This window comes from Gossypium raimondii, chromosome 1, assembly GCF_025698545.1.
Source record: "Gossypium raimondii isolate GPD5lz chromosome 1, ASM2569854v1, whole genome shotgun sequence".
NCBI classification, from domain to species: domain Eukaryota; kingdom Viridiplantae; phylum Streptophyta; class Magnoliopsida; order Malvales; family Malvaceae; genus Gossypium; species Gossypium raimondii.
Genome location: NC_068565.1, coordinates 536,133 through 559,804, shown reverse-complemented (window position 1 = coordinate 559,804; position 23,672 = coordinate 536,133). Strand labels below are relative to the sequence as shown.

The 23,672-nt window shown below is 32.6% G+C and overlaps 4 protein-coding genes and 1 non-coding gene across 7 annotated transcripts; 4 read left to right on the top strand and 1 right to left on the bottom strand.

Annotated features, from left to right (window-relative positions):
• Positions 1–7,690: 7,690 nt before the first annotated feature.
• On the top strand, positions 7,691–9,317 carry LOC105773275 (uncharacterized protein At4g06744). The gene has a single exon (XM_012595027.2). The coding sequence runs from the start codon at positions 7,719–7,721 to the stop codon at positions 9,222–9,224; it is 1,506 nt and encodes a 501-aa protein (XP_012450481.2). The 5' UTR covers positions 7,691–7,718; the 3' UTR covers positions 9,225–9,317.
• Positions 9,318–11,158: 1,841 nt separating this feature from the next.
• On the top strand, positions 11,159–14,742 carry LOC105786622 (uncharacterized). Its single transcript, XM_012613140.2, has 3 exons — positions 11,159–12,075; positions 12,345–12,634; positions 13,588–14,742. The coding sequence occupies exons 1-3, from the start codon at positions 11,280–11,282 to the stop codon at positions 14,230–14,232; spliced, it is 1,731 nt and encodes a 576-aa protein (XP_012468594.1). The 5' UTR covers positions 11,159–11,279; the 3' UTR covers positions 14,233–14,742.
• A 1,076-nt stretch (positions 14,743–15,818) lies between these two features.
• LOC105773270 (40S ribosomal protein S16) lies at positions 15,819–16,467 on the top strand. Its single transcript, XM_012595014.2, has one exon. The coding sequence runs from the start codon at positions 15,852–15,854 to the stop codon at positions 16,287–16,289; it is 438 nt and encodes a 145-aa protein (XP_012450468.1). The 5' UTR covers positions 15,819–15,851; the 3' UTR covers positions 16,290–16,467.
• Positions 16,468–18,153: 1,686 nt separating this feature from the next.
• Positions 18,154–18,226, bottom strand: TRNAR-UCU (transfer RNA arginine (anticodon UCU)). The gene has a single exon. It is a non-coding gene; the product is annotated as a tRNA-Arg (tRNA).
• A 1,458-nt stretch (positions 18,227–19,684) lies between these two features.
• LOC105773255 (cold-regulated protein 28) lies at positions 19,685–23,273 on the top strand. 3 transcript variants are annotated; one of them, XM_012595003.2, is made up of 5 exons: positions 19,685–19,998; positions 21,528–21,689; positions 21,803–22,016; positions 22,543–22,660; positions 22,759–23,273. In XM_012595003.2, the coding sequence occupies exons 1-5, from the start codon at positions 19,843–19,845 to the stop codon at positions 22,769–22,771; spliced, it is 663 nt and encodes a 220-aa protein (XP_012450457.1). In that variant the 5' UTR covers positions 19,685–19,842; the 3' UTR covers positions 22,772–23,273. The 3 variants fall into 3 exon arrangements, with proteins under 3 accessions (XP_012450457.1, XP_012450443.1, XP_012450451.1); XM_012594989.2 differs by having other exon boundaries at positions 19,688–19,998; positions 22,543–22,655; XM_012594997.2 differs by having other exon boundaries at positions 19,692–19,998; positions 21,531–21,689; positions 22,543–22,655.
• The last annotated feature ends 399 nt before the right edge of the window (positions 23,274–23,672 follow it).

Genomic DNA, 23,672 nt, shown 5'->3' with positions numbered 1-23,672 from the left:
ATTATTCATAAGTTTTTTTAATCACTCAATTATGAAAAATTTCAAAATGCTTGTCGAAACCATTTTTAAATGTATTTAAAAAAGGGAATCGATTTTTGAAAATGGAGTGGGAGTCGCCACCAATCCTTTATTGGGGTAGGATGTGATCGGATCACCTTGAAAACAATTTTAGGTCTGCGAGATTTGAGAAAATAGGTCCGGGAGTCGATTACGCACGAGGAAGGGTTAGCACTCTCGTAACGCCCAAAATTGGTTCCGAATCGATTGTTTAATGTCGTAATGTCGAAATTTTGAAAATATTTTAAAATACGATCCTTTGAAAAGAAAATTTGAGTAAGATAAATTGGATGATGAGACTCACTTATTTCAAATAAATAAATTGTCACACTCAGTAAGTTAGAGTGCAACATTTTAAATCCTCAAAATTAAATTTATCTCTTGACTTTTAAAACCTATGCATTTCGAGAAGGATTTCCAATTATTTGGGTCAAATGAGAAAATTAAAACCTAGTAAGTTAGAGTTCGATTTCTCAAAATTCCTAAATATCAAATATTGCCTTTATTTCGAAATTGGGATAACAAAATGATGTATCCAGTAAGTTAGAATCAAACATTTTGAAACCTTAAGAATTCCATTTCATAATTGCATGGTTTTAATAAAATGGGCGCTTGGTTATCTAAATTCATCGAGACGAATCGAAGCCCAGTAAGTTAGGGCACAATTCTCTCGAGAACCTATGAACGCCAAGCCCTTTTTAAAGATTAATAAAACAATTATGAAGCTTTAAAAAAATTCGACTCTTACAAAGGAACATGATTAAATGACGATACACATAATGTAGAAGATAAATAACAATTTAAACTTAAACTTGAAACAATTAAACAAATAATAGGCAAATACAAACATCAACTTTGATCATTATAAAAACATCCACATTAAAATTTAAGCAACCCACACATTCATAATCAATTTAAAACAACAAAAGACGACAATAACAATAAATAGTACAAATATTTGATACAATTAGGTAATAGAACTAAGAAAGCAAATAAAAGGTTTGAATTAATTTTAATGAAAGATTTTATATATATAAATAAAAATAAAAGTGAAAAACTTAAAAGAAATACCTACATTTTGATTTATATAAATAAAATCTAGTAAAAATAATAGTACATACATAATAATAATATATAAGTTAAGTAAATAGAATAAGATAACAAATTTAAAAGAAATAAGGTTTCCAAAAAATCATTTGAAAATAATAATATATTATGTACGTATAGTAAGAAAAATCTATATTATATATATAATAGTATAAAGTATTATTATTAGAAATTACCTTTCTATAAAAATATAAAGTTGATTATATTTATAGAAAACAAATATAAAAAATAATAATAGTATGATAATAAAATAACAGTAGATTTCTAAATAAAAAAAACTAAATAATAAAAGGATTAAATCATAAACAAAATCGAATTAACAGGGAACAACTAAGATTAAAAAAAAGTGAGGGACCATGCTGCAACACACGTATTACATGGGGGGCCTGATTGGGAAATATCCCGCTCCCCAAAACGCAGCGTTGCAAGCTGGGTCGGAATGAAACAAAAACGAAAATGCAGGGGAAAATCAGAAAGAAGGGAAATAACTGATTAGAATACACCAGAGAAAAGGGGGACTGGCCGTGCAAATATCCCTCCCTACGCCAGAACACGCGGATCTAACCGCGTCTGGGTCGGGTCATCGGGTCGCGGCCTAAAACGGCACCGTTTTCAGAGCCATTAAATCAGGCCCGAACGGTGTCGTTTCATGATTTCCCTCTAAGCCTACATTAAAACTAACATTAGTTACCCTAAACCAGAAAGAAAAAAAGAAAAAAAAACTCTAAAAAAAACTACTCTCTGGCCAAGCAAGAGTCGCGCCGTGTCAGACCCCTCATTATCCGGTCCGAACTCCGATTACAGCGGAGTGAACCAAGATCGGCGCTCCCACCTCGCAGGTGAGTTTCTCTTCTCTTCCCCTTTTACTTTCTTCTTACAAAAAAAAAAAAAAGACGAGTATCGAAAAGTGACCGGAAATATCACTAAAAAATCAAAGAGGGATCACCTTTCCAAGAACTTTTTCTTTTCGATTTCTCTGAATGTTTTGTATACAATCTGCGTGTGTGTTCGAAGTGTGTGTTTTCAAAAGCCTTCGCCTTTTTTCTTTTATAGGCCGAAAAACTAAACTAAAAAAAAAACAAAAGAATACAAATTTCCCTCTGTTTTTCTTTGCTGTGCTTTTTTCTCTCTCTTGTATGCCGTTGTTGTCTGTTTTACTGCTCATTTGTTCGTCTCTTGCAGGTACGGGTACGGAGGTGCGCGGGTGCGCATGTACGGAGGCTTGCGTGGCACAGTGTATGTAGGGAGAGGTGTGCTCGTACGGAGGCTCGCGCGCGTACGAGGGCTCGTCACGTGCAGAGGGAGAGCGAAGGGACGTCACTGCTGCGGCGCTGGGAACCCTTGCTGCTAGGGTTTCCATGTGTCGTTTTGTGTTTTGGGCTGGGGTATTGGGTTTAGGTTTAGGCTAATTGGGTTTAGTGTTTGGGCTAGGTTAATTGGGTTGGGGATATTGGGCTAGGCTAGTGTTTTGGGTCTGATGAGTTTTTTTGTAAATTTGGACATTAATTTACGGGACTTTTATATTTTTATTTATTTGGTTTTTTTATTTGTGCTTTTGGGCCCGGGCAAATTGGGCCTATTACAATGCTCATCCAATTATTATGTTCTGTCTTTTTTTTTTTGTCACCAGTCCTTAAATGCCTAACAAAAAAATGATATGATAGTTTTAAATTTGGCATAATAGCAACTTTAACCCTCACTTATACATTATGTTAATTAAGGCTTGATTCTAAAAAGTATAACCCTCAACATTTACCCTCAATATTTACATATTGTGTAATTTAATTTATTTTCTTTTTATTTTGCTTTTCTTTACGAATTCTTCCACCTAAAGAGCTAAAAAAAATTATAAGCTAAATTGGTAATATATGATAATATGACATCTTAATTTTTTAATCTTTTAAAATTAACTTCTAATAATTTTTTTGATTTTATATAAAAATACTAAAATTTTTCGAGTGATGACATGCCACAATCTCATAATGCCACATCATCACTCTTGAATTGACTAAATTGAGAAAAAATTGCCAAGTTTTGGATTAATGTAGATAAAAAATCAAGGATTATGTTTAACAAAAATTGTCGGTTCATGGACTAAACGTCACTTTTTATCATTTCTAATTTGTATATCTATTATTTTAAGTTTATTTATGGTTTTAATCCCTCCATTATTTTAAAATTTATGATCTAATCTCTCTATTTTACTCATGCATAATGTGTTACCCAAACTTTTATAGTACTATTAGCATATAAGAGAGTTTTTTTATTTTTGGAATAATCTTATATGTTTTGATCAAATCTGTTCTTCTTGACATAATACCTAACGCACTCGAACCCACGTCCTCTTGTATTGGTAACAAATACCTATACCAATCGAGCTAAAACTCAATTGGCGCATATAAGAGTTAATAATACTAATAGTTATTGTTGTTAAAAATCATATGGATATAAGGGTGGGTTTGGATGGGTGATTGGGTGCGGTGTGGTGCGTTTAGTTTACTTTTTGTCTCACGCTATAGTATCGCTACAGTGTCTAATTTCACCGCCACCGCTGTTTTTACACTAACCGCAAGTAAACACACCGTCCATCCAAACTCACCCTAATATCTCACGTTCAACTTGACAACTATCGAATTGAATTTTTTTAAAGTCAAACTCGAATAGCTTGCAACTAGAGGTATTCACGGGCCAAACTAGGTTCGAGCTGGACCTAAGTATGATATTAGCATACTTTATGCTTACCCAAGCCTAATCTAACCCGAAATATAAGCTTAAATTTTTATCAAAGTCTATTCATATTTGTAAATAACTAATTCAAACCTATCTTAAGACCACCCATATTATTTAAACATATATATACATTTATATTATTTTAATTCAATATTTAAAAATTTATATATTTTTATTTATTAAAATTTTACATATAGTTATCTTAACACTTTTTAATATTTACATTACAATAATATTATATATTACTATAGATTTTATTTTTATATGTTATAAATTACATAATATGTAAAAATAATATAATATAAAACATTATAAACTTAAAATAGTTAGTTTGGGTTGAGCTTAAATCTTGAATTCTTAAGCTTAAATCCGACTCATATTTTAAATGTTTTTACTTAAATCTTTTCAAAATTTAGACAAATTTTTAAACTTAAACAAATAACTTAATCCATACACTGATTCATAATATAAAATATTTGAAATAAAATGTGCAATTGGGCTTTTGAACCGGTCAAATAGAATAGTTTTAGGGTATCCGCTTTGCTACACGCCTAAACACATAATTGCCCGTGTCTGTCATGTCAAAGGAAGGTTAGCACGTCAATTTCCTGCTGGACCGGGAACAAGGAAAAGAATTTGGTACTGTCCATTTCCCCTTATATAAAACTTTTTTAATTATTCTTTATACGCCATTCTATTAAAAAAATTTATTTATTTTTAATATTAAATATTAGTATTTAATAGAAAAAAATAAATTACTTTTTTTTCTAATGCACATAAATTAATTTACTTATTTATTAAAAAAAAGATAAAATACTATTTATTTACTAATATAATAACTTCCATGATACTTGAACCCAAATTTTAATAAAAAATTTCAAATAATACCACTACTCAAATCGACTTCCGTACTCGATATTTTTTTAGCGTAATATGACATAGACATTATAGATGCCGAAATGCACATGGCAATTTGGGGCTCATGAGAGCAAAACTTGACCCCCAAGACGCCGATGAATAGCAATAAAACAAACAAAACCGTCGGCGTTGGCCCATCTCTACACGACCAGCTACTCTGCCACCATTCAAAAGAGATAGGCTTAGGTTGCAAAGGGTTAAAAAGTATAGGGCCCATTTTGAAATTTCTAAAAGCAAAGTGGATTTGATTTTTTTCCTTTTGGTTTTGTTATGCATGTGAACCTACTCTTAACTGGCTTGGCTACTATTCCATGCAAAACGACAACGTTGTGTTTTGTCCCCATCTTGGTATTTTTCTTCTAAAATAACTTTTTAAAAAGGGTTTTTTTAAGTTGTCTTCAGCTAGTTGGATATTATTCTTAAAAAAAGCAATTAGTGTGACATTTCAAGCTACTTGATTGGATAGATATAGATTTCATTTGATTAAAACACTTTATTAGTTTTTATATTTTTTATAGAATTCGAGATTTTCTCTGTAATTTAAAAGTTAAAAATTTAATCATATTACTTTTTAATTTAAAAATTTTAATTCAACCGTCGACATGATTTATAGTCACTGTTAAAATTTGCCATCATGTTTATTTTCCATCAACAGATCATACATGGGCAGCTCAATTAATATGCTAATTTGACAAATTTTTACAAAAAATATTTACGGTTTTAATGTCTGGACTGACAATTTTAAATCAAAACTGTTGAAGGGCTTAATTTCTAATTTTTTAAATACATAGAGTAAATCTTTAATTTGGTCAACGTTTTTTTCTTAGATTTTGAGTTTTGATCCAATCTACGAACAAGTTTAACTAAGTTATATTTTGTAACTTTTTTATTCGACTGCAAATGATTTTTTTTGCTAGGAGATTGCAAATGAAAATAAAATGTTTTCATTTGAGTTTTTCATCTATAAATGTTAACTTTGTTAGGTTTTGACATTATTTAATTTTTCTTTTAGAACAAATATCAAATTGATGCATTTAATAGTAGAGTGACTAATTTGATGAAATCCCTTTAATGGAGGGACTTCATAGGCACTTTCACCCTTTTTATTTAAACCAAATTTTTGGGTTCATATTTGCTTAAATTACCCACAATCCCCCTATTGCTAAAGTGAAAGATATTTGGTGTTTAAATTCATCTAAATTTTCACAACATTAATGATACCAATTGAATTAATATTTTTATTCAAGTCCTTTCAAATATCAAATAGATCTCTTCGTAAAGATTGTACTCGAGATTGATGCTAACTAGAGTCTCTAAGTTGTTGTAATGTCAACTATGCCAATTAAACTAATACTTTTATCCAAATCCTTTTAAATAAGATCTTTTTGTACAGATTAAACTCGAGACTGGTACTTTAATAAATAATCACCCAGTTATTAATGTGTTCTTGCTTTGGTCACTTAGGTTTAAAATTTTATATTTTAGTCCCCAACGTTATTGAAATTTAATATTTTGATAACTTCTCTATTAAAATCACTAACGATGGCTTTTTATGGGCATAATAACAATTTTAGCCCTCCAATGTTTATAGATTCTATCAATTTAGTTCTAAATATGAAAATCTAACCCTCAACTTTACACGATTTTGTCAATTTAGTCTTGATTCTTGAAAACTTTAAAACTTTAAAAATATAAAAATTATTTAAAATTTCTTATTCAATAACATACATACAAAATAGTTGTAAATAAATGAATATGTTATTTTACTCATTTTCTAACATGAAATTTATTTATTAAATAATAATTATATATATAAAATAATACTATTAATAAAACAATTTAAGGGAAAAACCACGAAGATGACTTATGCAAGTTCAAAATTTTCCTTTTTTCAACATTAACGATCACCATATTCAAGTTGAGTCAAAAGCTATAACTTGAAGTCAAAAAGGGTGAGAATCAATGCTTTAGGTTGTTGCTTAGAATGGGATTGTTGCGTTTGAGGTCGTAGTTGAGGACGAGCATGATTTGGGGATGAAGTCTTATGAACTCAGTAGGTGGAAGGCCATGAGAGCAACTCCACTACCAAATCCTAGTTCGATGGTGCGATGATGGAGAATATGGAAATCAAGTAGTCTAGAGTAAAGGTTATTGGTGCTTGTGGTTGTGGGAGAAGGCGTTGCCCAATGCTTGACAAATTTGACGATGACTAAGAAGCAATGCTAGATGTATAATAAAATTTAGTATTTATAAAATAAACTAAAAAAAAGGAAAATTTTGAATCTAGTTCAAGTATTGTTTGTGGATTTTTTTTAAATGTTTTATTTTAATAAATAAATTTTATGTTAGGAAAAAAGAGAAAATGGATACTCGTTCATTTATAAATTTGTATGTATTTTATACAATCTTTTGTACTTTTATAAAAATATTTAAATAAATTTTTATTTTGAATTTTTAAGAAGTAATAGTAGGTGTAAAGTTGAGGATTAAATTTAATTTTTAAGATTAAGGTTAAATTGATAGAATCAGAAATATTTAAGGACTATATTTATTATTACACTAATGAAAAAGAGCTACTATCAGTGATTAATAATCCAAATATTAAATTTTGATAATATTAATGACTAAAATAGAAAATTTTAAACTTATAATTAAAAATAATTAAGAAAAACAAAAAAATTATGAGAAGAAGTTATTAAGGTGCAATTATGCAAAGGGAATCGAGTAACAAAGCAAGCAGTTGTTAACAAAACTTTCATTTTCCAAGACAAAAACAGTACGATCCAACTTTGTACCATGTCGTGAACCTTGACTTTCCCTTCAATTATGGTAACCCCTATTGCCCTCATTTTTTAAATCTTATATAATCCACCATAGCCTTTCACTCAATTTCTCAAAGAAAAACAATGGGTAATCTTTCTCTTTCGATTTTAGTTTTGATCGCCATTTTTGGTTCTTGTTGGTCTCACGAGGTGGTTAGTGACAATGATGATGGTGGTCTGTATCCGTTCATTGGGACTAACAGGGAAACGTTAGAGATCATTATCGGCGGCGGCGGCGGTGAAGCTCCTGCTCCGTCGCCTGAAGATTGTCCTCCTCCGCCACCTGAACCTGAATGTCCACCTCCAGCATCTCCACCACCACCACCACCACCACCACCACCACCACCACCACCACCACCACCACCACCACCACCAACACCAAAACCACCGCCAAGACCACCGTCGAAATGTGGTTACCGGAGCAGCAACCTCTGCTTCGAAAACGAACTGCTCGCAACATCTTATGGAGTAATCCAAAAGTTCAAGAAGCTAATCAAACCAGACGAAAATGGCAAAAGATACACAAAAACATGGAACGGTCCCAACGTTTGCAAATACAAAGGCTTCAATTGTGATGTGCGACCGGACGTGAAAAAAAAAGCAGTCGCCGCCGTCGATTTCAACGGCGCTAAGCTCTCCGGCATCAATGGTTCCCTTCCACTCCACGATTTCATCGACGGATTAACAGATTTAGCCATTTTCCATGCCAATTCCAACAACTTCACCGGCACCGTTCCGTTCATCGGAACGTCCAAAATCAAATACCTCTACGAACTTGATCTCAGTAACAACAAGATCACCGACGATTTCCCGATGGAAGTCCTCCGTGCCACACAATTAACTTTCCTCGATATAAGGTTCAACCGAATCAAAGGCGTCGTTCCGGCGACAGTTTTCAAATTAGACCTCGACGTTCTCTTCATCAACAACAACAATTTCAGGCAACGTCTACCGGAAAATTTAGGCGATACACCGGCGTTATACATAACATTTGCAAACAACAAGTTCACCGGTCGGATCCCGCCAAGTATTGGCAAAGCTAAAAACCTCCTCGAAGTACTATTCCTCAACAACGAACTCACTGGTTGTTTACCGTACGAGATCGGCTACTTACAAAACGCCACCGTTTTTGACGTCGGAATGAATAAACTAACCGGGCCGATACCACATTCGTTCGGTTGTTTGAAAAAGATGGAGCAACTCAATTTAGCCGGCAATGAATTTTACGGCGAAGTACCGGAAATCGTTTGCCGGTTATCGAATCTTCAAAACTTGTCTTTGTCGAGTAATTATTTCACCCAAGTCGGACCGGCATGCCGGGATTTGGTAATGAAGAAGAAGCTCAACGTTAAGAACAACTGTATCTTGGATTTGCCGGAGCAACGATCAAAAGCCGATTGTGCTATGTTTTTCTCGAGAAAACTGATTTGTGATAGAACAGAATCTTTCAAATGGATTCCTTGTATGGCAGGGAAAAATGGGTTTCATTCAAATTCCACTGAAGAATCTGAGAAAAAAGAATCTACTGGTTCTAGTTCTTCTTCGCCGTCAGCTACTACTTATGGTGTTCTTAAACCTCATCGGTTATGAACAAAACGAAAATATAATAAGGTTAAATATGTTATAAGTCCCTGTACTCTTTCCTAATTTAAAATTTAGTCATTTTACTTTTATTTTCAGAAATTCAATCTCTCTATTTTCAGATTAAAAAATCCATGACCAATTGTTAATACTGTTAAAATTATTTTATTAGATTCAGATTCATTAGAAGGAGTGAAGCCAAAATCTTTTTTTGGGGGCGAAATTAAGTTGTGTAATTTTATGAGCTAAAATAGAATTTCACAATTTTAATAGCTTATATCTTCATGATTTTTTAAATGACTAAATTAAAATTTTATCATTTTTAAAAGGTCAAAGTGTAATTTTACTATGTACTAATGGCCAAAATTTAAATTTCTAATTTAACGAGTCAGGGCTCCTACAAGCTCCTACCGTCGCCTGTGTTCATTATGTTATTTTTTTAATTATGTGATTACTAAGATTTTTTTTATTTCAAAATATCACATCAATAATTTTAATAGCTTTAACAATTGACCTTGAAATTTGAAATTTAAAAAGCAGAGAGATTAAATTCCTAAAAATAAAAATCTAGAGACTAAATATAAAATTTTGGAAGAGTATAGGGACTGATGGCATATTTTAACCGGTAATTTTTTCTCGAGAAAATTGAGTTATGAGAGGAAAGAGTCTTTCAAATGGTTTCCTTGTATGGAAGGGGAAAATGGATATAATTCGAATTCCATTGAAGAATCTGAGAAAAAAGAATCTACTGGTTCTGGTTCTTCTTCATCATCTACTACTACTAATGGTGTTCTCAAATTTGGATGAGAGCATATCCAATGGAAAGCTTAAGGGGTTATTCTCAATATATTACCATTCGTCATGCTAGATCGGTTATCGTACTTGGTTAAGTTCGATTAGTTCTAGCAATCATGTGGCTAAAGCGTATGCATATAACATATTATGTGAGACCTTAGTGGAATGAGTAAAGGATCGGAGTTTTTTGTGCTTTCGTCTCCGAAGAAAGCATCTCGAGCTATAAGTTGATTAAAATTGTCGCTACTCGAGTCCAAGTAGCATATGATAATAGTTCCTTTTGTTATGACAGCAACAGTTCTGTCAATACAGCAGCTGGTTTGTATCATCGCTCGAATTTTATGACATCTTTGATTCGTTAATACTTCATCCTATGGTTCACTTAAACGAAAAACGTTACCTCAAGGACGAGTCTATCGCTATCCACCGGGACATGGTCTACCCGTTGTTATCACGCCTAATATTGTCGGTGCCATGCTTTTCGTTCCATACAATATGTCAATAGGCGATGCATAATAGTCTCAGCCGATTCCTATAGGAGCGGGTCCATACAATATCTCATTATTTTTTAAAATTTAAAAATTATTCTTTAAAAATAATAATATTTTTTGGTAATTAAAATAATATTATTTTTATTCCTAAAAATTCTCTCCCATTTTGTTGGTCTCTAATGTATATTATCTCCTAGTATTATAGGGATTCATCCTAAATAAATAAATAAAAATTCTCTCCTAGTGTTATAGGGATTCCTCCTAAATAAAAAATTCACTTCAACTTGAGCTCTAATTTTATAAATTTTTATTAAAGAATTAATATTTATTATACAAAAAATTAATATTTTATATAAATAATAAATATTTATATTAATATATGATCTTAATGGTCGAAAAAAATCAGATAACCAAAATTTTTAATGAAGACAGTTTTTTAATTAACTTTAGAAGGATATTTAAAAAATAATAATGGGATTTAAATAATTAAATTTTGTACTTATAAATTAAAAAAAATACATAATCAAGTTTGAAAGAGGCTTCGGAAGTGTCTATAAAAGTTTATTTAAACTATTTTTCTACCATTAATTTTTATTAAAATATATTATTTTTAAATAATTTAATTTTTGTTCCTAAAATTTCTATATCTAACCCTACTACAAGTCTGATTTTGTTAATATTTGTTTATTTAAATATAGAAAGCTTAAAATTTTTCCCAGATAACCAAAATTAGTACTATTTTATCGCTCCTTACCGTACCATCGTATTTTCCTCAAATATGCAAAACAAAGAGCAAAATTTCTCAGCTGCCGCTAACGGCGGCGCCACCGCGTCTGAAGGCCATCAAGTTGTCACAATGGCAGCAAATATTGAAAACCAAAACGATATTTCAAATCCCTTAATTGCTTCGAACATGGGCGCCACCGTTCTTGAAGGAGGTGAAATCGTCACAACAACGGAGAATGAGGATTATAACAACATACTAATTTACTCAGCTGCTACGGATGGTGGTGCCATCGCTTATGAAGACAGCGAATTCGCGACAATGATGGAAGATGTTTTTAATCAAAACAGCACGCTAAGTTGCTTTGCTGCTGCGGATGGCGGCGCCACCGCTTATGAAGTTGGTCAATTCTTCACGCAGGAGGAAGATATTTATAACCTAAATAGCGTTCTAAATTCTACAGTTGCTTCGAACATCGACGTCACAGCTTTTGAAGGTGGTCAGTTCTTCACGCAGGAGGAAAATATTTATGATCAAATCAATGTTCTAAGTTCCACGGTTGCTTCGAACATCGAGACCACCGCTTTTGAAGGAGGTGAAACCGTCACAACAGCGGAGAATGCCAATAACCGAAACAACATGCTGAATTCCTCAACTGCTTCTCACGGCGGCCGAACCGTTGCTGAAGTTAAAGACTATATCCAATCGTTTCCTCCTGGAGTCCGATTCGTCCCTACCGACGAGGAATTGATTCAGTATTACTTGTTGAAGAAGGTTAACAATGAACTTTTACCTTCTAACCTTATTTGGGAGGTTGATCTCTATGGAACAGAACCTGCCAAACTCACTGGTAACCTAACTAAACCTTAATTATTCCTATTATATTCGTATTAGTTTTTTTAGGTAAAAGTGCAGGGATCAAATTGAAAACAATTCTAAAACTCAGGGATTAAATGTTACATTATCCTTTTTAATAAATAATTTTTAACTTTGACTTGCAACCAGGAGCAGTTGCTTGGACCCAACTTACTCAAATTTAGATATAAAATTAAAATTATTCTATATTTATTTAAATATTTATTATATTTTTTAATTTAAGTTTTATAATATTTCTCTTAGAGTCCTACGAACCAAATGGAGAAAGCGAATGGTATTTCTTCACGTCGAGGAGAAAAAAATACCCAAACGGAGGAAGGCCAGATCGTTCGACAGAGAATGGCTTTTGGAAGCCGACCGGAATGGATAAAAGCATCCCTGAAGGCGGTCTGAAACCTATAGGCTCCAAAAAGACACTTGAATTTCACACCGGCCGACATCCTTCTGGTCACAAAACTGAATGGAAAATGCATGAATACAAAGTTGATCCTAGCCTGATTAAACCCCAAAACAAACCCCAGGATGGCATGACGGTAAATTCTTTCAAATTTAATTTTAATATTTTTTTTCAATTTTTCAAATATTTATATATAATATATGATTATTAATTAATAATCTAATATGTCTCTAGTTTGTATTATCAAATAAAATTTATTTAATAGTAAAAATTGGTCATACAATTATGAAAATTACAAAACATGACTTAACTATTCAAATTTTCTTTTTTGTTACAAAGGTTAAATTACTAATGGAGTATAGCTTGATAGCTTTTAAAATTAGCATAATAATAATTTTAACCCTTAATATTTGTACATTGTGTCAATTTAATATTGATTCTAGAAATATTAATTTACATATTTTTTGTAATTTTACTTTTATTTAATTATTATTACAAAGAATGGTAAGAATTTATTTAGTGAAACATTTACTGTTTATTAAAATTTATCATGATTTTACATTTTAATTAGCAGTATGTTGTCTTTGAATGTTAAAAAGTTGTTTAAATATAGGTTAAATTATGTTATTAGTTCCTCTAGTTTGTAATATATGTGAATTTAGTCTTTATATTTTAACTCGATTAATTTTAGTCCCTATACTTTTAAGATTTTGAAATTTCAGTCCTTACCAAATGATTACTTTTAATTAATTAATTATAGGGACTAAAGTTGATCAAATTAAAGTATAATGACTAAATTCAAAATTTTTACAAAGTAGAAACTCACCGGAAACAAGGGGAAGTTTTCTGCCGTTTAGGGTCTGTTGATTTTGCAGGGGTCTGTGTGAAGCTTCTAGGTTTTTGTTTTGTTATCTTTTATTTTTTTCCCATGTTTCGTTTGTTTTTTCATGTTTTATTGGGTTTCACCTGGGTTATCTGCTGTTTTGGATCTTCTTTTGTATTTGACTAATAGCATATTTAACCTTTAAATACACCATTGTTGTTACTGTTATTTTAATTTACTAATAAATTTAACTTTACATTTTGTAGCTTGATACATGTGTTCTATGCAAGGTGTACAAGACCCAAAGGAAGGGTCAAAACGAAAACTACATTGCAAGTTGTGATCAAAATACCAACACTAGTTCTTCCTCGCAAATTTTTGATGCCGGAGCATCCTCGGAGGCAACAAACGTTTCATATCCGATGACGGGTTTTGCTGGACAACCTGATAGCGAACTGTATCCATTGACCACTTCCCCGATGCCCAATTACGAGTATTACTCGAATACATGGTTTCAACCTACCGTCGATGGGGCACTAAACAATGAAGCTTTTGTACCAGCAGCCAATAGAAATAATACCGTGTTTAGAAATCGTAACTCGGACACGACTTGGCCGCCATATCATCCTTATTATTCGAATGGTTTGTTGTTACATCGAGGTGTTAATAACGCAGCATCAACATCAACAGTGGCTGGAAATTACATCGATAATAATGTTCGTGCCCTTCAAGTTCGGCCTCCAAATGCAGCAATGACTCAGCTAACTGTTAATAATGGCGGACCGAACAGTGAAGATCATTCAATGGCAGCAAGTAGGAGTAACACCATGTCTAGAGGTAGGGGTGAAGCTCAAAGAGGTTCTCGAAGGGGTGGAAATCGAGGAAAAATCATTATGTTACCTCGAGGATGAGTTATAATGCTTAATATTGTCGGTGTCGTGCTTTTCGTTTCATACGATTTGTCAATGCGCGATGCGTAACATTCTCAGCCGATTCCTATATGAGCCTTAGTCTCTTCTCTTGCAAATGCTACTCCGGATCAACAAAGAACGATATGCGTCCTTCTGTTTTACTTCTTTATTCCGATTAACCGAAAAGGTTACATCAGGCCAATTTACAGGGGGAGAATCACTATCCACTTGTCGAAGCTCTAAGACCCAATGTTGCAGGTTGCTTCTCAACAGTAACAAGCCGATGGTGCGGCTGATCAACCGACCTCGTCTCTGGAGTTCCAAATGCATGCTACATAGTTTACCGATTCGTCTCCTTAAACACCATCGTAGTGTCCTCTTTACTGAGTCCGAATAAGCCACATCATTAGTCAGATACGAGCCAATTCCAATTCTGTACCTTTTTTGAGTGTTTCGGAATTTCGATACCACCATTTGCATGATTATTTTTCACAGATTCATTAAGCTCAATGAGATTTAAGATCACTACATTATGATGATTTCTTAACCAAGAATTCACCGTTAGTATATTCATATATATATACATATATATATATAATATCTTTGTATCATAATCAAGTTTAAGGTCTTAAGAGTAAATATTTCAATTCGTGTATTTATATTATATTTGAATATTTTACAAAAGTAAAAAAAAAAATAACTCGTAGTCGATTTGAGTTTGGTAAATTTAAATTTTATTTATTATATGTTAATTTTAAGTTTAAACAATTTCAGGTTTCAATGGATTTAACTTCAGTTACGTTTGATATTTTATTTCGATTTTCAAAATTAAAATAATCTATCATAAAAATTTTAGGTAAAATGAGATGAAATAGAATAAAATGTAGGTATTTAAATGAAAAAGAGGTATATTTTGGGTGTTAATTTTATAATAGACCATTTCTTACTCGTGTTATTTAGACTAAAGGATGGTTAAAATATGACATAGATCCCTCGTACATTGTGAAAGTTGTGGATTTAGTCTCTATACTTTAATTTGATAAATTCTATCCCATGTACTTTTCAAATTAGTACGCTTTTAGTCATTATACTTTATGAATTTTCAAAATTTAGTCATGGACCAAACAATAATAGTTAAATTTGTTGGCTAAATTCAATTACCAATCGTAGATACTACGCGTAAGTTATAGATTTAGTCAATATTCTCCAATTGGATCATTTTAAGTTCCTATACTTTCATTTTTAAAATTTCAATCTTGATACAAATAATGCTTGTTATTCCATTAATTAGTGTTTTAGTGTATCAAGCTAATATAGTATTAAGCATATGATAATATGTTTGTTCTATTGGATTTTGAAAATAATAGAACTTAAAATTATAATTTAGTGAAGAATAAAATTTGAAAATTGAAAATATAGAGACTAAAACTGATCAAATTAAAGTATAGGGACCAAATCTACAACTTTCGTGAAGTACAAGGACTAATAACACAATATAACCTAAAGAAAATACAATGATATGACAATTTAACCCTTACAAAAGAACAAACCTAAGCCATAGCCACCCTATATAAATCTCTCAGCCTTCATTTTTTGAATACCCTAATGAAAAAAGAACAATGGCGGAAAAAGCAGTCGAGTCCGTACAGTGTTTCGGCCGTAAAAAGACGGCGGTAGCTGTAACACACTGCAAGAGAGGCCGTGGTTTGATCAAGATCAATGGCTGTCCCATCGAGCTCGTGGAGCCGGAGATCCTCCGATTCAAAGCTGTCGAACCGATCCTTCTCTTAGGCCGCCACCGTTTCGCCGGCGTCGACATGAGAATCCGAGTCAAAGGCGGAGGTCACACTTCTCAGATCTACGCTATCCGTCAAAGCATAGCGAAAGCCCTCGTTGCCTTCTACCAAAAGTATGTCGACGAGCAAAGCAAGAAGGATATTAAGGATGTTTTGGTGACGTACGACCGGACTTTGCTGGTGGCTGATCCAAGGAGGTGTGAGCCGAAGAAATTCGGTGGAAGAGGTGCTAGGGCAAGGTTCCAGAAGAGTTACCGTTGATGAAATTTCAGGGTTTGTTTGGCCAAATAAACTGGATTTTCGTTTTTTTTCTCATAAATATCTATGATTTTAAGATGTTACTGAGTTTCAGAATTTTGAATTTTTGTTTTTTATGTTTATTTAAATTCATTGCTTGAATCTTTTGAAATTGGCCTTAAATTATTGTTGATTTCTAATATTCTTGTTGAAGTTGTCGACCGTTTGGATTAAAAAATCATAAAAATAAAAATCGTTCATTCAATCCGTCATTCGATACCATTTAATGAAATGGTGCCCTGTCTTTTTCAAACATCATTGAAAAGTGCAAGTACTTTTTGTGTCGCTTGATCATATTATTGGTGGATTGATCCTCGTTTATGAGAATGAAATATAATTTTACTGTTTATATCTTTGAAGAGTATTTACAATGAAGGGATGTAAAAATTATTGTTCAAATTCAGCTTAAGTCGAGCAATTTGTTCGGCTCTTGGGCAATTTTACAAGTAAAATCCTCCATTACTGGGATAGGATGATATTAACATTTATGGCTATAAAATTGTCATTCTCATTAGCAGTGAAATACATATAAAACTAACCTTTTAAGGGAGCAAGTGGAAGGTATTTATTCGGAAAGTTCTCTTTGGACATGATGTATGTGTGGTGTGGTTATCTGCCCATTGATTACCGTATTTGAAAACTAACCTTCGAAATGTACATATCTTAAAAGTTGAGGTTAGATAAAGTTTTGATTAAATTAATTGTTTTCCTTAAATTCTACAAATATTTAAAATATTTAAATATTAAATATTTTTAATTTTGATTAATTTTTAATATTAAGTCCGATAATAAAAATAAAACATATTTATTTGAAAATTTAATTGAAATTTCAATTATATATAAAATATATTATAGGATCAAAACAAAATAATTCATTATTGAATAAATACATCAATAACTAATATTAATATATATTATTTATTAAAATCAAACCCCACATGGCGGGTATTATTCCTAGTATTTAATTACAACTCATCTCGTGATTGATTATCCAATAACGTTTATTCCTTTATTAAAAAGGATGAATGTTTTGTCCTCGAACTTTACAATTATTTTTCATTTTGGTCTTTGAATTTTTTTTTTGTCCACAATAATCTTAAATTTTGATAACTATTCTCCATTTGGTCTATGACTTTAAATTCATTTAAGGTGTGATGACGTGGAGTGTCCCATCATCACTTGAAAAAAATTTAAAATTTATATAAAATTTTTAAAAAATACAAAAAATAAAAGAATTATAATTTTTTATAAGTTTTCAAGTGATGACATGATATTATCTATGAGCGACGTCATCACATTTGGTCATTAATCCTTTGATTACGTTGTCCTTTGTTTTTTTCTCCACGTTTATTTATTTTTAAAGGGTGAAAGCAAGAGTTAGTCTTTCCCATTTTGGTCTCCAAAATTTTTTTGTTCATATTAGTCCTAAAAATTAACACCATTTCTTAGTTTGGTCCTTGAGCTTAGTAATTGTTTTTGTTCATATTACTCCAAGTTCAGGGACCAAATTTAGAAAGTTGCCAAGTTCCAGAACCAAGATGGACTAAATTGGGAAAAGATGTAAAGTTCTAGGACTAATATGGACAAAAAATGTTCAGAGACCAAAATGAGAAAAGTTATTAAGCTCAAGGACTAAATCTTACTTTATCCCTTTCAAAATAAATATAAAAAGTCGAGAAAAGAGGATTAAGGACCAAAGGTTGGGCCTTTGACTGGGCCCGTTAGTTTGCTGCAGCCAATGGGCCGTAATAGGCTCACTTTGGTCATTAATACAATGAGCCCAGACTTCTGCCCAATAATACTAGATAAAAAAAATTAAAAACTTACACACGCCCGGTGGGACTCGAACCCACAATCGCCTGATTAGAAGTCAGGCGCCTTATCCATTAGGCCACGAGCGCCAATGATGTTACTCTGGCATAAAAATTAATTCAAATTAGCTATATATTTTTATTTTTTAATAATTTATTTAATAGAATTGGACATATCAGTTCAACTAGTTTGACTGAAGAATCCATGGTTTGACTATTACCAGTCCGATTTTAGAAATCTTGATGATTCTCTTATTTAACTTCAAGTTCTACTATTTACATTTGAGACTGAATTGAAATTATTGAAACTCGAGTTTTAACCGAACTTAACAATGATCGATTAAATTTGAGATTGTTTTTTTTTTAAACTTAAGTAGCATAAATCACTCATTTACATCTTTAATATTGGCATGTGATATAAAACTCGAGGAGGATGAAAATGACAGAGTAAGGGTGGGTTTGGATGAGCGATTGAGTGTGGTGCGGTGCGTTTAGGTTACTTTTTGTCTCACGCTACAGTATCGCTACAGTATCTAATCTCACCGCCACCGCTGTTTTTACACTAACCGCAGGTAAACGCACCGCCCATCCAAACTCACCCTAAGAGAATTTTGTTATAAAATGGATAAGATTAATAATTACTTTCTTTCTCTTTTAAGAAAACTACTTTCCTAGCCATAAACTTGTTACTTTTACTTCGCATAATTAATTTTTTATCCTTTGCTCCTAAACCTTCCCAACATCCGGTGGTTACATTACGTTTCGACCAAATATAAATTCGAGTTAAGTTGATCTTTAAACATTAGGCAAAATTCTCTTAAAATTATTTTTTCCATCAACAAAAATTAAGCTCAAGACTTACTTAAATAACATTAAGCAGTTTATCAGAGAATTCAAAAAAAAGTTTAGAGAGTCGGAATTAAATTATAATTTTATGAGATTAAAGTGTAATTTTATCTTGTATTAGTTTACGACTTCATCACTTTTGAAAAAAAATAGAAACTTTTTATTTTTAGGGACTAAAATACAATTTTGCCATATATGGATATGAAATAATAACATATGAAACTTAGATATATGATATCAAAGGAAAATGAGTATCATTCTAATTTTTGGCACAATTTGTTTTTAGTACGTCAGATCCCACTAGTTTATGTAATAGATACAAGCATATTTATAATTTAATCCAAATGTTTTAAATATCTTCTATGTCAGATTGAGATTGCATTTAGCACCTAAATTCACGATTAATCTAATGTAAAAAAGACATAATTGATACAATATTAATACTCCCTTTAAAACTGAAGGACTAATTTAAAATATTGGTCATATCTTGAGGATGTTTAATGAAATTAACCCATATTTTAAATATACATATATTTTTCACGTGTACCGTTAAAAGCGTGCGAACAGCTTAAATGCTTCAATGCCGGAAGAGGGAAAACAAAAATATCTGGTTGACACTGGCCCAAGATATTATCGCACCTGTTGACGTGTCACCTACCTGATTTTGACACGTGCAAAAGCGTCACCTTGTGGACCTTCTTTACTGGCCCTTCAAACAAACAACAATAAACAACAGCGCCTCTCTATTTTCTCTGCTAAATTTAAGGATTTTAATTTTTTTTTTCTCTTTATAAATTTCAAAACAATCTTCACGTTTTTCCTATTTTTCCGATTTGAAAGCCAAGAAAAAAAGGTCAACAATGGGACATAATCTCCGGCGGAATTTTCCGGTACCGGTTCCGTCTTCGGATCCGTTATTGGATCGTCTAAATGAGTTCACTCAGTTGAACTCGGACTCTTCTTCCTCTGGTGTAACCATTGAGAGCTTCCGAGATCCTACTGCAAATGCCACACCGGTAATTTAGTTATTTTCTAATTTAACTTCCTTTTTTATTTTTGAATTGTAGCTTGATGCGTTATTCTTTATCCGTTAAGTTTTAGTCTTTACTTTTTTAGTGATGTTTGAATCATGGAGGTCTGATTTCAAGTTATTAGGGAACGATAAAGAGAAAAGGAGATCGGTTCATTTAAGACGACTAGGTTGATTTTAGGATTGCATGATAATGATTTTATTACTGTTGCTGTTTCTTTTCAAATTTTGCTGTGATGATGTTTTGTTGTTAAAAGAATGAAGATTATAATGAATCATTTTGTTTTATGTGTGTGTGTGTGTGTGTTTTCTCTTTGTGCATATTTTGATCTGTATATTAGAATCTCAGTTTTATAATGCTTAATAAATTGATATGATTTAGTTTTTGGAGTAGAGAAGTGGAAATTCACAGTAAAATTAGGGAATCGCAGAGAGAAAAGAGACCGCTTAATGAATTATTTCTTTTCCATTTTCATTTTGCAGTGATGATGTTGTGTTGATAAAAAATGATGATTATAAATCATTTTATTTTATAAGTTTTTTTTCTGTTTGTGCGTCTATTGATCTTAACTTGAGAACGGAGAATCTCAGTTTTATAATGCTCAATGAGTTTAAATGATTTAGTTTATTTGGAATAGAGAGATGGAAGATTCACTGTAAAATCATGACTAGTTTCTTTATTTAGCACCAATTAAATACTAGTCGTTTGAATCAATTGTATAATGGGGGCATTGTTACTGCTAAATATTGTAGTTTCAAGTAAATGAACTCTATGGCTTTCTTAAGATGACCATCATAGAGAATTTTTTTTTTAATTTCTTATACGCTGATTTATACTTGATATATTTGCGAGGAACGAACTTTTTTTTAATGTCTCCAATATTAATGAAAAATGAGATATAATTTCAATAAATCGCCAGAAAAGGCAAGCTCAAAACAGGGTTTCTCTGTCAATCACAGCCTCAAAACATAGCACCCTTCATTCCCTCTATTTAAGTAGAATATCCCCCATTTACTTCATTCATTTAGTGCCTAAGATGGCTTTCTGCTGGATGTGATTAGGAAAGCCTTATAAATGTCTTGTTTATTTTTCATTTGCTATCAGTATATAAACAGCTTTAATTCTCTGGTCCTCTCCAATTTCCTCATTTAGATTCTAGGATTGTAATCCTGGATTCCTTTGGTTAGTAATGCAATTTCCTCATGCGCTACCTAGTTCTTCCATCATAGATTATGTTTTGTTGAGCACCTTTTCCTTCTGTTTGTCCCGATAAATTCTATCCAAGAAATCCAAAAAGGTAAACCTACCAGAACGGTCCTTCGGCTATTTGATATCACTGTGGATTGGATGGTAAGTTAAAGGATGTCCTCTTATTGAGGAAACTCTTATTTCTTTATTAGTTCATCTCGTGCAAATGGTTTAACTTTTTTTCCTGAGGTTAATTTATCATAGAACTCCCATTTCATCGTGTATGCAGCTTAAATCTTTTCTGTTATTTTTTATTTTCAACTTAGCAGGGTCAAACTATGGTTTGGACCAACGAGAAGCACAACTCGTATCTTGAGTTCTTAGAAACATCATTTGCCGAGCAGTTGCATTATTCTATGAGATCGCGAGGCTGTTATCCACGGGAGGAAATGTGGGAGCCATGTCCAGCCCCACAACTGCCTGCCAAAGTAAGTTATTCCTCTCATCAAGTCAGAGACTTAACCTGCTTGCCATCTTCACCTTATGGTTTTAACTCAATTAATTGCCTTGTTTCAATAAGTTATCTTGGTTGTCTTTTCAGTTTTCGGTTCTCCAAGATGGCTGCTACCTGAAGAGCAATGACCCGTTGTTGGATAGCACTGCTGATTCTAGTGATATCCTGGCGAATCCATTACATTATTCTACATCTGCAGCCAAAAGCAGCTCAGCAACATTTCCTTTTTCGAGAAAAACTGCGGTTCCCAATGTCAGAATCTGCTCGAGAAGTAATACGAATTTGGGTGCCTGCACTACTGGTACATCTAGGCTTAATCTGCTAGCATATTTTCCTCTTCTTATTGCCTTCAAGCGTTTCTGTTATGAGCTTCCCCATTCCATGCTATTTGGTGCATACCTTTTTTAACTTAATGCATTGCTCTTTCCATGAAAATGCATCATTTTCGTGGAGATCTTTGTAAACAAACTTGTTTTCCTCTCCTAGTATGCTTTTGACATAAACGTTTATCTGAATGAGCCTTTTGGGTTATGTGATTGGTTTAACAACCAGTGGAGGAATACCGATGTGAGATTGGATGAAGTGCCCATTTGGCTTGGTGGTGCTGCACGGTGGGGACTTGGAAGGTATCCCACCACACCAAAACCCACTTTCGAATAGACTTGAAATGGAGAAATGCCATGTGTGGTGTCATGTTTCCTTAAGATCAAGAGGCACTTGTTTTGTATTTTCTTTTGTTTGCCCCGAGAGAAATTATTTACTTCCGAGTTAATCTGGAATGGTGCTTGTATTTTTTTTGTTTAACTGAAGTATTTGGTCTTTTATAGAGGTCTCAGATCAGAATTTTGTGGATGAAAAGCTAAGAGAAAAAACCAGCTGTGTTTCCGGGGCAAAACGCTTGAAGATGATGCCGATGCTTGATGCTTCAAGTAACGGTCAAGTAAGGTTAAAAATTTTAACTGTCTCTGCCTTTTACAAAAGCTTAACTGTTTGAGAAGATGTCTAGGAACCTCAAATTTATTATCCATGAAACTCTTGTTCAGGTTTCGCCGCTAGGAAAATTAAACTCGGTAGATGACTCAATCTTAAGCCATACATCTGCAAAAAGAGGAATAAAAAAGAAATAGCTGTCAGGCCACACCAAGAGCTTCACCTGCCGAAAGTCCAACATACAATACTTCCTAATGGAGAGTTCAATTTCTACTAATGAACAGGGAAAAAAAATCAATGATACTTATTTTTGGCCGTGAATAAATTCGGCAATTTCTTGCTCAGTGCTCGGTTGCCGAAAAACGCTGGGAGAGAATACAGTGCAAAGAATTGATTGATGATTTTGCAGTTAGAAGATTTTGCATAGATTTAAGATAGAATTCTTTTGTTCTTTTTCTTCTCTTCATTATTAGATCCGCGCTGCAATTTTATACCTAACTTGCATTCTAAGCTATCATTTGCCGTGTATCCGAAGTTTATGATATTATGCAAGCCGGTTGGCTATTAGTGATCTGTTTATGCTTTAGATAGGCACAATGAATATATACCTTAGATCCGGATGCTCCAATTCATCAGTTTTTTAAAACGTTTGTGTTTCGCACTTCCGCTTGTTTCCGATGCATAGCTAGTTATATGTACGAGAATATAGAAAGAAAAATTTAGATAAAAGTGGATGCATTGAGTTTGGTATTTGAAACTCACATCCGAGCCCGAGTAACATGATAATAGATGGAAAATGAGTGTTCTGAGTCCATTACATATTTTGAAAATGAGCTATGAAATGGTTTGATTGATAAGATGTTGATACTGCGAAAGCTCAATTAAAATATTTTGAAGTTAAAGAATCATTTTGAAATTTGAATCATAGTTTGGGAAAGTTCAAAAATTTAATCTACATATTTTGAATTTACTCCAAATCAAATCTAAATTGACATTTAACGTCATGTTAGGCAATGGAATAGTCGGA